We start from the raw sequence: 14,607 nt of genomic DNA on the forward strand, positions 1-14,607 counted from the left end.
AAATACATTAAAAATATTAAAACATTAAAAATAAATTTAGTGCAGCCTAAATGTACAGTGTTTACAAAGTCTACAGTAGTGTACAGTAATGTCCTAGGACTTCACATTCACTCACCACTCACTCGCTGACTCAGAGCAACTTCCAGTCCCGCAAGCTCCATTCATAGTAAGTGCACTAAACAGGCATATAATTTTTTTTATCTGTTATATATATTTTTAGTGTACTTTTTCCATGTTTAGACAGACACATACCATTGTTTTACAGCTGCCTACAGTATTGAGTACAGTCACATGCTGTATGGGATTTACAGCCGGAGAGCAATACACTAAACCATATAGCCTAGGTGTGTCGGAGGCTATGCCTTCCAGGTTTGTGTAAATACACTCTGATGGTCACACAAGGATGAAATCATGTAATGACGCATTTCTCAAGACCTATCCCTGTCATGAAGCAACACAGAACTGTTCTGAAATGCTCACAGAGGTTTTCGCTAGGAAGGTGTTTTTGCCTCTTCATCCACTTTATAACGCTTTTTTACTATGTTCAGAATTTTAGTAAAATTATACAGGATATTGGGGATATATAATATATCCCCAATGTTAAGTGACGCATGACTGTACTGAAGTTAGATTGGATCTTGTCATGTGTCAGTTTGAAATATATGGTCCTATTTTCTGGTATAAGATGAGTTTACTGGGCATGTTTTGCGTTGCCCCCTGAACACATGTATGTCAGCAGCTATTTTCCTTATTACTCTGATAGTCTGAGGAGAGAAAATGGAGGAGCACAGGAGAGAAGACAGAGATCAGTAGAACGGAGAGCAGGGAAGAGGATCTGGCAGAGTTCAGAACTGGGGAAAATAAACATCACATATATCATGACCTGAGTGTTTCTGACGCTCTGGTTATGTCCAGGGATGAGGTTAAAAAAAGACATCTTATAATGAAAGGCCACACTCTCAGACACAGGCATTTTATTCTAAGAGTCATACGGCAATGAAAGCTTTAAATTAATGACATGACTGAAACTGTCAAAATGCAGAAATCAACAACTGCTTTTTGCTGATTAAAACACCTTTCTGCCCAAAGCTCCTACAGCCTTTAACCACAGAGTAAAAAACACCTTTCCAACTGACACAGCTTTGAACAGCCCCTAAATCCTTCTCCTTACATGCTGGGCCAAAAATGTGCTATTTCAAATACATTATTGATTTCAGACCTACTTATAATATCATCTCTATGTGGAAAAGTCTGGAGTATAGCAAAACAACTTTCTTGGATGTATTATCAATGTAGTGTATGTGTGCCAAATATTTTGCATGGAAAAACAAAACAGCTCAAGATTACACAGGAATGGAGGGCTTAAAAAGTTGAAAGTATGGATGAAACTCACCACACCTGATACAAGGGATAAAAAACAAGTTTCCCGAGGTGCTGGCCTTAGAATGTGCAGCAAGCCACCTGAAGAACACTATGCAGAATAAGGATGGTGCTCAGGATCAGCAGCTAAAGCAAGACACTGAAGCTCACTCAACTGATCACACCCAAAAAAACTATTAGCAATTTGCTGTTTTAAAACAAACAAATAGCAATTTGCTTCTGTAAACAGTGCAACCTCTTGTTATAAAAACTGTTTAAAAACTTTATCATCCACTAGGCAGTCTGTTAATTAACTGCAATTTTAAAGTAACATTACAGTTGTAAAACTATGGACTACAATGAGATTGTGAAAACATACAAAATAAAAGATGTTTGTTCTCTGGAACAACGCCATAACCAAACAGTGGTCCTACTGCAGTATGAGAGAACTCTCATCTCACCAGCAATGATGCTGGTGTGAAACAAGCCACACAGCAAGGCAGCCTACACAGGGCAGGAGGGCCGAGCAACTGCTGGGTGCAGTCTCAGGGAATACCCTTTTCTGCTTTTACCACCACTCCCAGACACCAAAACTCAAAAGCAGACCTCCCTTTACCCACCCTTATCCTTTCCATCAGGTCTGCTGTGGTTCTGAGCATCTGCTGGGAGATAGAAAGGTTCTCAACGGACAAAGCAGGGCATACCACCCAGCCACCCAGACTCTTCAGCTTTGTATACCTCAGCTGAGGCTTCAAGGCTACCTTCATTAGTCCTTTCAGAGGCAGGATGGGATAAAAACAGCGGAGGAGCAAAGTGGGTGAAGTGGCTCCTGTGTTCCTAAAAGTGTATCATTTTAAGTAAGACTTTTGGATGGGCGTGGTGGCTGATGCCTGTAATCCCAGCACTTTGGAAGGCCAAGGCAGGCGGATCACTTGAAGTCAGAGTTCAAGACCAGCCTGGCCAACGTGGCAAAACCCTATCTCTACTAAAAATACAAAAACTAGCCAGGCGGGCATGGTGGCACACATCTGTGTTCCCAGCTACTTGGGAGGCTGAGGCACAAGAAGTGCTTGAACCTGGGAGGTGCAGGTTGCAGTGAGCTGAGATCACACCACTGCACTCCAGCCTGGGTGACAGAGTGAGACTGTCTCAAAAAAATAAAATAAATAAAACTTTTACATTAAATCTACTGTGTTACATTTACAAAGTTTTAACTGTGATTTGAGGCCAGTTATCAAGTTAACTAAATTTCTTTTCCCTCAATAAAAAGTAGACTTCTCAGAGAAATATGAAACAAAGACTCTAGCTATACAGTAAAACAGTAACATTAAATGCACCCTGAACAACTCTACAAAAAACAATCTTAGACTTTCCCTCTCCTCAAACTATCAGAGTAATAAAGAAAGTAGCTGCTGACATACATGTGTTCAAGGGACAATGCAAAGCTTGCCAGGTAAACTCATCTTGTACCGGAAAATAGGGCCATCTATTTCAAACGGACACATGCCAAGATCCAATCTAACTTCAGTACCGTCATGCGTCACTTAACATTGGGGATATACTATGAGAAGTCAATTGTTAGGCAATTCTGTCTTTGTGCGAACATCACAGAACGTATCTTCCCAAACCCAGATGGTATAGCCTACTACACATCTAGGCTACATGGCATAGCCTATTGCTCCTCGGTTACGAGCCTATACAGCATGTTCCTGTACTGAATACTGTAGGCGACTGTAACACAATGGTAACTATGCGTGTATCTAAACACGGTAAAGGTAAATACAGTACTATAATCTTATGGAACCACTGTCAAATATGCGGCTGTTGTTGACCAAAACACTGTCATGCAGCACATGACTGTAGAGGAGGAAAAGAGGAGGAAACATTAAGCCTAAAAGAGCTAACTATTCACCTGTCCCCTTTCCTTTTTCAACTGAAAAAATTCCTGGTATCTAAACTGAGAAAATGCACATACCAGTGACAAACCACACTGTTGTTAAAAGAAACACTCTTCAGTGTAAACAACTAACGCTGGAACTATCGTTTGTTTTCCTTTTCTTAAATGGGAAGGATAAATTCAAATACCAGAAATGTAAAGGGGTACCTTTACTAAATTAAAGATAAAAGATACTTACAATTTTTGCATTTTTCCCACTTTTCCTTAGTTGCTGAACAGCAAAAGCATGTTCAACATTATCCATTGAAACTCCGTTAACCATTGCCACTCGGTCATTTTCCCTAAGGGGAAAAAGGCACAAAATAACACGTTAGAGAAAAACATTCTGGTAAGTTTATGATGATATTTTCAAGATAGGTACTTCTAAAATGTATTCTAATTATGAGCCAATTAATCAATTTCTCTTCAGATCAATAAAATAATGTCAACTGACTTACTTTCAGGTTTCTCCACAGAATGTTTAAGAAGTAATTAACCACAGGTCCTTAATTTTTTTAAGTCATTAACAAAGTATTTCCCCAGAAGACTGAACAGATACCACATCCATGAAATGATTCTTGGTAGTACAGTTACAGGGCATTAAATGATACTAAGTCATAGAGCTGGAAATCCTATTTCCTTTTACCTTTTAAGTTTTTCATCTTTTAATTTTCTTTTAATACTTCTAATTGTAGTGCCATTATTTTGCTAGTATATTTTGTGTTTTTCTTTAGCTAACTAATCTTCATATGGAACAAAAAGGGTGCAAGACTTGGGAAGAGAGGCTTCTGAAGGCTAGATTCTATCCAAAATGGAGTTATAAATTTTCTTTTTCACTATTTTTACAGTTACACATTCTATTTAAAGTGAGTGATACTAGCTTTCCAATTTTAATAGGGATAAAGCTTCCTTTATTTTCTTTGGAGACAGGGTCTTGCTCTGTCACCTGGGCTGGAGTACAGCGGTGCAGTCATGGCTCACTGCAGCCTCAGACTCCTAAGTTCAAGGGATTCTCCTGCCTCAGCCTCCCAAGTAGCTGGGACTGCAAGCACATGCCACCATGCCCAGTTGATTTTTAAACTTCTTTTGTAGAGATGGGGATCTCACTACATTGTCCAGGCGGGTCTCGAACTCCCAGTCTCAAGTGATCCCCCTGCCTCAGCCTCCCAAAGTGCTAGGATTACAAGGAGTGAGCCACCACACCTGGCCAGTTTCTCTCTTAAGTAAACATATGTTAATTTAAGGAAAAAATATATGAACCATGGCACAGGTGGTGTATGAATATGGCAAAACACTAAGACAGTGTAAGACAGTAGGCCAGTGCCCGAGGACAGGAACACTGCTTGTCGCACAGGTGCCCACGATAAGCAGCACTCTTACTGTAGCTGTCCTTCAGCTGGTCCTCCTTTCAGCACATCTGAAATCACGATTGACGTTTCCCCACTCTGAAAATGAGGATTATCTCGTCCACCAGATATTGCAATGCCAAATCCAAATCCAGGAGCCTAAAGTAAAAATTATAGTAAAATATTGTTATTAAGGATAAAAATAATTGTTATCTCATACTCTACAATCCAGAGAGGTCGAAATACAAAAATTACAGTCTTAATACATTTGTGATTGATAAACACTCACCTGCATGGTTACCTGTTAGAATTATCCTTGTACAAGAATGTATGCTCTAAAAACCACTGGACGTAACAGAATATTAAAAATCGCCAACTATATACATGTTCTTTAAAAACCAAAAGACATTTAAAACGTATTAACACTGAAATCCTCACTTCATTTTTGATGATCAGAAGAGGTCCTGAGGAGATTGGCAGTGCCCAGTGTGATCATCATTCATCCTGGCAACTGATTTAGAAGATGACAGACTTATCCAGCATATATAACATTTGCCATTTTACATAAAATATCAATTGCTTTGAAAATCGAGTATTAGTTATTTCAACAACTTCTGCAAACTTCTAAAAATCTCTGTAGAATATAACGTCTTGTGCACATTAAACAAAAGAAGGTGTACATTAGCCATATTGAACAAACATTGTAAAATTACCTTTTTTAAAAACTGAATTACAATAAGCCACACACTTCTGAAAGAGCCAAGAATCTTTACCACAATGACTCAGGACAGGCCAGTATATAAAAAATTCAAAATATCTTCAGGTTGTTAAAAAATCACCTAATCTCAAAGAAATCACTATTCCCTAGAAAGGATATGAAGTACTTAGAGTAGTCTAACGAGACATCATACATTTTCTTAAGACTATAGAATCATTAAACCAGAAATACATGTTTTTGTATAAAACTGTACAATTCAAACTGCCTGAGGACAAAGGTAACAACTTCCTCCCTCAGCTTTCCAGTCCGCAACAAAGGAGACTATGTTCACCACGAATAGTGCATACATCACCTTTCCTCCCATCCCAAAGCCTACAGAAGTAGCAAAAGAAAAAAAAAACTCTTCTTAAGAATGAATACCAGCTATTCCAAGTGTCCATCAACTGATGCATGGATAAAACATGGTATATATCCACACAATGAAACATTGTGTGTAAAAAGGAAAGAAGTACTCATACATAGTGTAACATGAATGAACCTTGAAAATGTCATGCTAAGGTGAAGAAACCAGTCACAAAGGTTAATAGATTCTATTATTCCATTTATATAAAATGCTCAGAAAGGCAAATCTATAAAGACAAAAACTTGATTGGTGGTTGTCTAGGGTTACAGGGATTGGGGGGGTGATAGGTCAATGGGAGTTTCATCCCTTGCCCCCCAGCAATGAAAATGTTTTAAAATGGACTCTGGTGATGGTTACACAACTCGGAACATGCTAAAAAACAATGAATTGCATACTTTAATTGTATGGTATGTGAATTATATGGCAATAAAGCGAATACAAAAAGAAGTTAATATGAAAAAAGAAAATAATAACCAACAGGGAAAACTCTGAGTAACTAAAGACAATGGCAACCATCTGAATCTGTTTCTCTATATATCCTCCCCAAATTTAATACAACAAAAATAGACCAACTACAGTGGTTCTTCCTTATCGTCAGTTTCATGTTCTTTGCTTTCAGTTACCTCAGGTCAACTGCAGTCTGAAAATTTTAAATGGAAAACTTCAGAAATAAACAATTGGTAAGATTTAAACTGCACACCGTTACGAGTAGTGTGATGAAATCTTTTGCCATCCTGCTCCATCCCATCTAAGACGTGAATCATCCCTTTGTCCAGGGTCTCCATGACATAGGGGCTCCCCGTCCATTAGTCACTCAGTAGCTGCCACAGTTATGAGATCAACTGTGGAGAGGTAACACAATGCTTGTGTTCAAGTCACCCTCATTTTACTTAATCATGACCCCAAAGTGCAGTAGTAGTGATGCTGGCAATTCAGATATGCCAAAGAAAAGCTGTAAAGTGTTTCCTTCGAGAGAAGGTGAAAGTCCTCCACTTAATACAGGGGAAAAAAAAAATCATATGCTGAGGTTACTAAGATCTACAAGGAGAAGGAATCTTCTATTAGTGAAGCTGTGAAGGAAAACGAAATTTGTGCTAGTTTTGCTATCACACCTAAAATTGCAAGGGTTTAGCCACAGTGCATGGTAAGTGCTTATTTAAAATGGAAAAGGCATTAAACTTCTGAGTGGAAGACAGGAACAGAAATGTGCTCCAATTAACAGCAAAATTGGGTTTGACACTATCCGTGAATTCGGGCATCGACTGGGGGAACATGTGCCCCACGGCTCAGAGGGGACTACTGTACACAAAACCATACACTCAATCATAATTCAAAGACAATATCCAAATTTCAAATTAAAAGCAGGACTAAAACTTCAAAAATAAATGATTAGAGACCAATGACTATTAGTACGGCATTAGAAAACGTTAAGAGACTACCGAACAAATTCAAAGAAATTTTAAAACCTAAATGAAACATAATTCCTTAAGGAAATACAGATTGCCAAAATTGACCCTATTATAAATAAAAAGCTTAAATGGCCCAATTTCTGGAGAAAAAAGCAGCAAAACTTATGAGGGAATTATCCCACAAAAAGGCACCATGTACAAATGATTTCCCAAGGGAACTGTGCCAAAACATGCAATATCCAGATAGCCTCAATACAATGTATTGTTTCAGAACACTGATACCAAGGAAAGCTTCTAAATTCTTTTTATGAAGCAAGTATAATACTGACACTGAAACTTGATGACTGTCCATGATAATGACCAACCCCCCAATATTACAGCTCAACATAATTTATTCGTTGTCAGTGCAAAATACAAAATAAAAATAAGCAAACAACGGCCAACACTACATAAATACTCCATGATAAAGGGATTAATTCCAGGAATGCAAGATTAGTGTATTAGGAAATCCACTGGCATAATACATCCTATTAATAAATCTAAAGAAAACAATTATATGATTATCTCCAAGATCCTGAAAAAGGCTTTGACAAAATTCGAGTTTCACCGCTGAAGAGAAAACAAAGTTTGTGAAAATGCACTGTAACAAACCCCGTAGTATGTCGCTTTTTGTTAAAGTACACACAGAAAATCCAGCTTTTCATACACATGTACAGTCATTGAAAAAGAAGAGTTATTTTAGTAGCCTTTTAAGGTAATTATGAAAATTCATGCTTGATTTTATGCCAAAAACTTAATACATTTCCTAAAGGAGAGTAACAATGTACAGTTTGAAACCATATCAATCAACTGTCTCTATTATTGCATGAATATCTATTGGCCTATTTTACACTCTGAATATTTCATCCATGCAAAATTTTATTACAGCATGCCTTAGTCTTTTGGAAAATACTGGTTCCCTGAGTTAGGCAAATCGTCCAAACGATGCCACATTTCACCACACGGTGTATTTTTAAATCACGTGTTAATATCACTATCAAGATTATCAAAAGAGTCTTTAAGTACTGAAAAGCTATTGAGCTTATGGTGGCAGATAAAAATTTTTCAAATTTTAATTTTTGTTTTAAAAATCAGTTTTCATTGTTAGCAACAAATACTATCAAGAATTGTTCTCCTTGAAGCAAGGTATTCATTCATTTTGGAGAAATATGTTTGTCAAATATTCAAGTTTGGATAACCATACATTCCTTCAAGTAAACAATTGTTCCTTCAAGTAAAAGTGATGTTGGCCTTCCATCCCCCACTCAATACACAGCTGCAATTCAAATAATCACACACGTACTTTAGTACAAGGCAGAACTACTTTAGGCACACTTCCCATTTGCATACCTAGACTACTGAAAACGTGTGTACTCAAGGGTTGGAAAGTAATAAGACGTAGTTCTGTTTCCAGTCATTCTTAAATAAAACTGAAACTGTTCTTTTAATCTATGAGTGTGTGACAATGACTATTATAAGGTTTGGTGCCACTGCCTTGACACAGTTTTAACCACCATTGTTTCTAAACCTTCGCTCAAATAATAACACAGCAAAGAAGATAAGAAATACCTCCATAATGTATAAAAAGAGTTTTGCCCTTGAACCTAAAATGTTTTCAGGGACCTTCAGGAGTCCACATACCATACTTTGAAAATGTTGATATCAAGAACTACTTAAACATGAAGGGAGAAAAAACAAAACAAAATAAAACAATGAAACAAACAATTTACAAAAGACATATGAGATGTTAAAACGCACAGATAAATGCAAATTAAAACCAAAGAACGCCAAGAACAGAAACAGTAAAGCATGACATATTTCAGAAAAGGGAGGCTATAGGGAAACAGGCTGTCTACTACTGATGGGCACACAAATTGCTACAACTTTCAGGAGAGGAATTTGGCAATAACCTAACAAAACTACAAATGTACTATCTTCTGACAGAGCAAACTAGCTTCTAAAAAGTACCCTAAAGATACACATACCTCTCTCACAGTACAAAGATAACAAACGCACAAGGTTATTCATTGCAGACTGTTTGTAACTGCAAAATGCTGGAAAAAACCTAAACACCCCAGCCTTACTAAAGGATTATCCTTTCCCTTTTTTTCTCCTTCAAAGAGGTGGGGACTAATCTTTGTAATTTAGTAATTTGAAAAATTACTCTATGTAATTTTACAGTATGAACTTACATCTTGTTTGGTAGTTCTTTTATTTTCTTCTTTTATTTAAAAGTTAAAAACATAAAAAGATTAAAGAAATACCAAAAACATTAGGAACTTTCAATAAGCAAGGCAGGGATGCGAGCATACATTTTAAAAAATCACCTGTGAGCAAGTAAATGTATTTCGGGTACCTAGCAGGGCAGGTAATCCTGCTCCGTCAGTGCTTACCACAGTTCACTTAATGACTATCCAGGAAGCCTGCCACTTCTTACCCAGGCTGCAGGCAAGAATCACTTGGAAACAATTTCAAAACTGCTTGCTGATGCACGATCCTCAATCTATACCAATCAAGTAAAAATGGAGAAGAGGAATTGGTGGACTTAAAAAAAAAAAAAAAATAGCCCCCAGGTGATTCTAATGAGCAGCCTGGAAGGAGAGCTGCAGCTTTCAATGTTTTCTGAATATAAGATCAGTTCATCAAAAATTTCAAAGGGTTCAACTCTTCCCCACGTTCCCTTCCTTCTACCTTCATAATTGTCTTATTTGGCCCTTTCAACAGATTTCTCACCACTGCATTACAAGTGTTGGCAGTGCTGTCCCTCTAACACAAAGACCTAATCCAATAGATCCTTGCCCATAAGTTCAAATTCCTTAGTATGCAATGCCTTTGAATACAACTTCAAAGTTGCTTCCCAGCACCCCAGTCTTTGCTCTAAACCTACTTAAATACTGATTCCTGCTTAAGCAGATCATGCAGTATCAAACTATGGTTTAACATCTCCTTTCTGCCTAGGATTTCCTTATTACCTTATCAATCTTGCAAGTTTCAGCTCATCTTTCAAAACCCAGGTTCCATGTCATCTCATTCATAAAAACACCGTTGGCTTTCACAGAAGTGGTCCATCCTGTAACCTGCTGGGGCACACGTACACACTTGTGCTACTTAACACACAGCACTACAAGTAGCCTGGGTCATCAAGGCCCTATTTGGGAGGAACTCACATATTTAAAATCGAAGGCTAACCTGATTAAGCTTGCCAAACTTAACCTGCCTTGCTTTTTTATCGCTTACTTCTAGTAGATCTATTTTAAAACCCCCACTAGCACGTCACATAGCAAAAACTCCCACGAACTTCCTTATAGATAACTTCCGAATGTGGGTCACTACAGTAACTGTTGCTTAAAGTTATTTCCAGGAACCAGTGGGCAGCTCTTGTCCACTTCAAGCTGATTAAGACCACCGACCCTTCAACTAGGCCTGCATGAATGCCCAGAGAGGTGACTGATGTCCCAGGGCCAAAACCTCCTTCCTCTGATCATGGTGGTACTGCCATTTTTCAAACATGCATTCTATGAAGAGCTGTATAACTTGACTGCATGTATGCAGATCCTAACTCACTCACTTTTCCTTACTCCCAATCTCTCTTACCCACACGTTGGAGAACCCTGGTACTCTATTCCAAAAACATCCTTAAAATCCCATCTTTGGAGGAGGGTTTGAGACTTGTTCTCCCATCTCCTCATTTGGCAGTCTTGCGAGTAAAATCTTTTCTCTTTGCCAAAACAAGTCATTGCAGTGACTGGCTTGCTAGTTCAATATATCCATATACATCTTTCAGTTCAATGCAACCCTGCAGAAGCCTGACACAGAGTGGTTCACCAAATCAGTGAGCCTCAACAAGTATTTGACTGATTATTCAATTTAACTTTAATTTTATTTCCCTTTATACACTCTTAAAAAACAAAACAACAACAACAACAAAAAACTAGCACTAATTACAGCACTAGAAACAGAATTCTGGAAAAATTAGCAGCAATGAGAGTAGGCATAAATGAATCTTACTGAATAAAAACAGGCAGGTTGACTCCATAACAAACCAAGAATCCAAGTGCAACATTTACAACAAAACTAGGGGATCAATGTACACCCTTGAAGTGCAAAACGCAACGAGGAGGGGATAGACAACTGGCTTTGGAGACTCCCTTAGCATGTGAACCAAGCCATATTCTAAAACAAACAAACAAACAAAATCCTTCCCACCCACCTCCGCCTTCCACAAAAAAACAAAAAACAAAACAAAACAAAAAACAAACACCCCCCCCCCCATCCACCACAAATTACAGGCAAAAATGAGAAAAAGAAAATGATTAGAATCAAACCCTCTATACCAGCAGTCCTTAACCTCTTTGGCACCAGGGATTGGTTTCTTTGAACACAATTTTTCCACAGACCAGCAGGTGGAGGGGATGGTTTTGGGACGATCCAAGCACATTACATTTATTGTGTACTTTATTTCCATTATGATTACATTGTAATATATGATGAAATGATCACAAAACTCACTATATTGTAGAATCAGTGGGAGCCCAGAGCTAGTTTTCCTGTATCTAGATGGTACCATCTGGGGGTGATGGGAGACAGTGACATATCATCCAGCATTAGATTCTCGTAAGGAGTGTACAACCTAGATTCCTTGCATGAATGGTTCACAACAGGGTTCACACTCCTATGAGAATGTAATGCCACCACTGATCTGACAGGAGGCAGAGCTCAGGCAGCAATGTGAGCAATGGGGGGTGGCTGCAAATACAGGTGAAGCTTTGCTCACTTGCCCGCCGCTCACCTCCTGCTGTGTGGCTCAGTTCCTAACAGGCCAAAGATCGGTACATGTCTGTGGCCTGGGGGATGGCGACCCCCGCTCTATGTAGTTACTATATAATGCATACTGAGTAGCAGAATGACATCTCTGCAGACAATAAAAGTATGCCTGAAAGAAGGCTTAAAAAACAGGGAGGATTAAAACTATTATTAGCACAAGATACAAGACATGAAAGAATTAGAAAAATTGTAGAAATGAAGTGGAAGAGTTTGAGACCAAATCCGAAATTTTAAAAAGTCATTTTAGATAGGAATATCAAACCAAAAAACATCTTGAGAAAAAGTAAAAAGAAATCAACCTAACGTTCTAAGATTAAATCAGTAATACATACGACATTAACAACATTACATACATTAACAATCTAACATCACAACAAAAAGAACTACAGGAACAAGAGCAAACCAACTCCAGAGCTAGCAGAAGACAAGAAATAACAAAAAAGAGCTGAACTGAAGGAGCCAGGCACAAAACACCATTCAAAAGACCAACAAATCCAAGAATTGTATTTTTGAAAAAAATCAGTAAGATAAATTATTAGCTAGACAAAGAAGACAGAAGATCCAAATAAACACAATTGGGACAAAGGGGATATAATACCACAGGAATACAAGTAACCATCAGAGAATACTATGAACACCTCCATGCACACCAACTAGAAAATCCAGAAGAAACTGATAAATTCCTGGACAAACCCACCCTCCCAAGACTGAACCAGGAAGAAATGGAATCCCTGAACATACCAGTAACAAGTGCCAAAATTGAATCAGTAGTAAATAGCCTACCAACTAAAAAAAGCCCAGGACCAAATGAATTAATAGCTACTCTACATGTACAAACAAGAGCTGGAAGAATTTCTACTGAAACTATTCCAAAAAACTGAAGAGGACGAACAACACCCCAACTCATTCTATGAGGCTAGCATCATCCTGATACCAAAACCTGGCAAAGACACAAAAAATAAAACTTCAGGCAAATATCTTTGATACACATTGATGCAAAAATCCTCAACAAAATACTAGCAAGCTGAATCCAGCAGCATATCAAAAAGCTAATCCACCATCAAGTAGGCCTTATCCCTGGGATGCAAGGTTGGTTCAACATATGCAAATCATTAAATGTGATTCATTACATAAACAGAACTAAAGACAAAAAACACATGATTATCTTAACAGATGCAGAAATGGCTTTCAATAAACTTCAACATCCTTTCACGTTAAGAACTCTCAATAAACTAGGCATTGAAATTGAAGGAACACACCTCAAAATAGTAAGAGCTGTGTACGACAAACCTACAGCCAACATCATAATGAACGGGCAAAAGCTGGAAGCATTCTCCTTGAAAACCAGCATAAGACAAGGATGCCCTCTCTCATCACTCCTATTCAACACAGTATTGGAAGTCCTGGCCAGAGCAATCAGGCAAGAGAAAGAAATAAAGGGCATCAAAATAGGAACAGAGGAAGTTAAACTATCCCCGTTTGCAGATGACATGGTTCTATATCTAGAAAACCCCATGGTCTCAGTGCAAAAGCTCCTTAAGCTGATAAATAACTTCAGCAAAGTTTCAGCATACAAAGTCAATATACAAAAAACACTAGCATTCTTATATACAAACAACAGCCAAGAGCCAAATCAGGAATGCAATTCATATGGAACCAAAAAAGAGCTCAAACAGCCAAGACAATCCTAAGCAAAAAGAATAAAGCTAGAGGCATTATGTTACCCAGCTTCAAACTAAACTACAGGGCTACAGTAACCAAACAGCATGGTACTGTAACAAAGACAGACACTCAGACCAACGGAACATAACAGGGAGCCCAGAAATAAGGCCACACATACGAGCATCTGATCTTCGACAAAGCTGACAAAAGCAAGCAATGGGGAAAGGATTCCCTGTTCAATAAATGGTGCTGGGGTAACTGGCTAGCCATATGCAATAAATGGTGCTGGGGTAACTGGCTAGCCATATGCAGAAGATTGAAACTGGAACCCTTCCTTACAACATACATAGAAATCAACTCAAGATGGATGAAAGACATCAACGTAAAACCCAAAACTATAAAAACCCTGGAAGACACCTCAGGCAATACCATTCTGGACTTAGGAACTGGCAAAGATGGCATGACAAAGATGCCAAAAGCAACTGCAACAAAAGCAAAAATTGACAAATGGAATCTAATTAAACTAAAGAGCTTCTGCACAGCAAAAGAAACCATCAAAGGAGTAAACAGACAACCTACAGAATATGACAAAACACCTGCAAACTATGCATCTGACAAAGGTCTAATATCCAGCATCTATACACAATTTTACAAGAAAAAAAAAAACCGCATTAGAAAGTGGGCAAAGGACATGAACACTTTTCAAAAAAAAAAAAAAAAAAAAAAGCTGCCAATAATCATATGAAAAAATGTTCAACATCAGTAATCATAGAAATGCAAACCGAAACCACAATGAGCGGCCGGGCACGGTGGCTCACGCCTGTAATCCCAGCACTTTGGAAGGCTGAGGCTGGTGGATCACCTGAGGTCAGGAGTTCAAGGCCAGTCTGACTAATATGGTGAAACCCCAT

The 14,607-nt window shown here is 38.2% G+C and overlaps 1 protein-coding gene across 11 annotated transcripts in view; it reads right to left on the minus strand.

Moving 5' to 3' along the window:
• Positions 1–14,607, minus strand: part of TJP1 (tight junction protein 1) — a 271,060-nt gene that overhangs the window by 72,696 nt on the left and 183,757 nt on the right. For all 11 annotated transcript variants that reach the window (XM_031668879.1, XM_031668878.1, XM_031668876.1 and 8 more), the window contains 2 exons: positions 4,676–4,800; positions 3,495–3,597 (listed from right to left, as the gene is read on the minus strand). In XM_031668879.1, coding sequence (XP_031524739.1) covers positions 3,495–3,597; positions 4,676–4,800 — 228 coding nt within the window. The remainder of the gene's footprint in view (positions 1–3,494; positions 3,598–4,675; positions 4,801–14,607) is intronic.

The sequence above is a fragment of the Papio anubis genome, chromosome 7 (assembly GCF_008728515.1).
Source record: "Papio anubis isolate 15944 chromosome 7, Panubis1.0, whole genome shotgun sequence".
NCBI classification, from domain to species: Eukaryota; Metazoa; Chordata; class Mammalia; order Primates; family Cercopithecidae; genus Papio; species Papio anubis.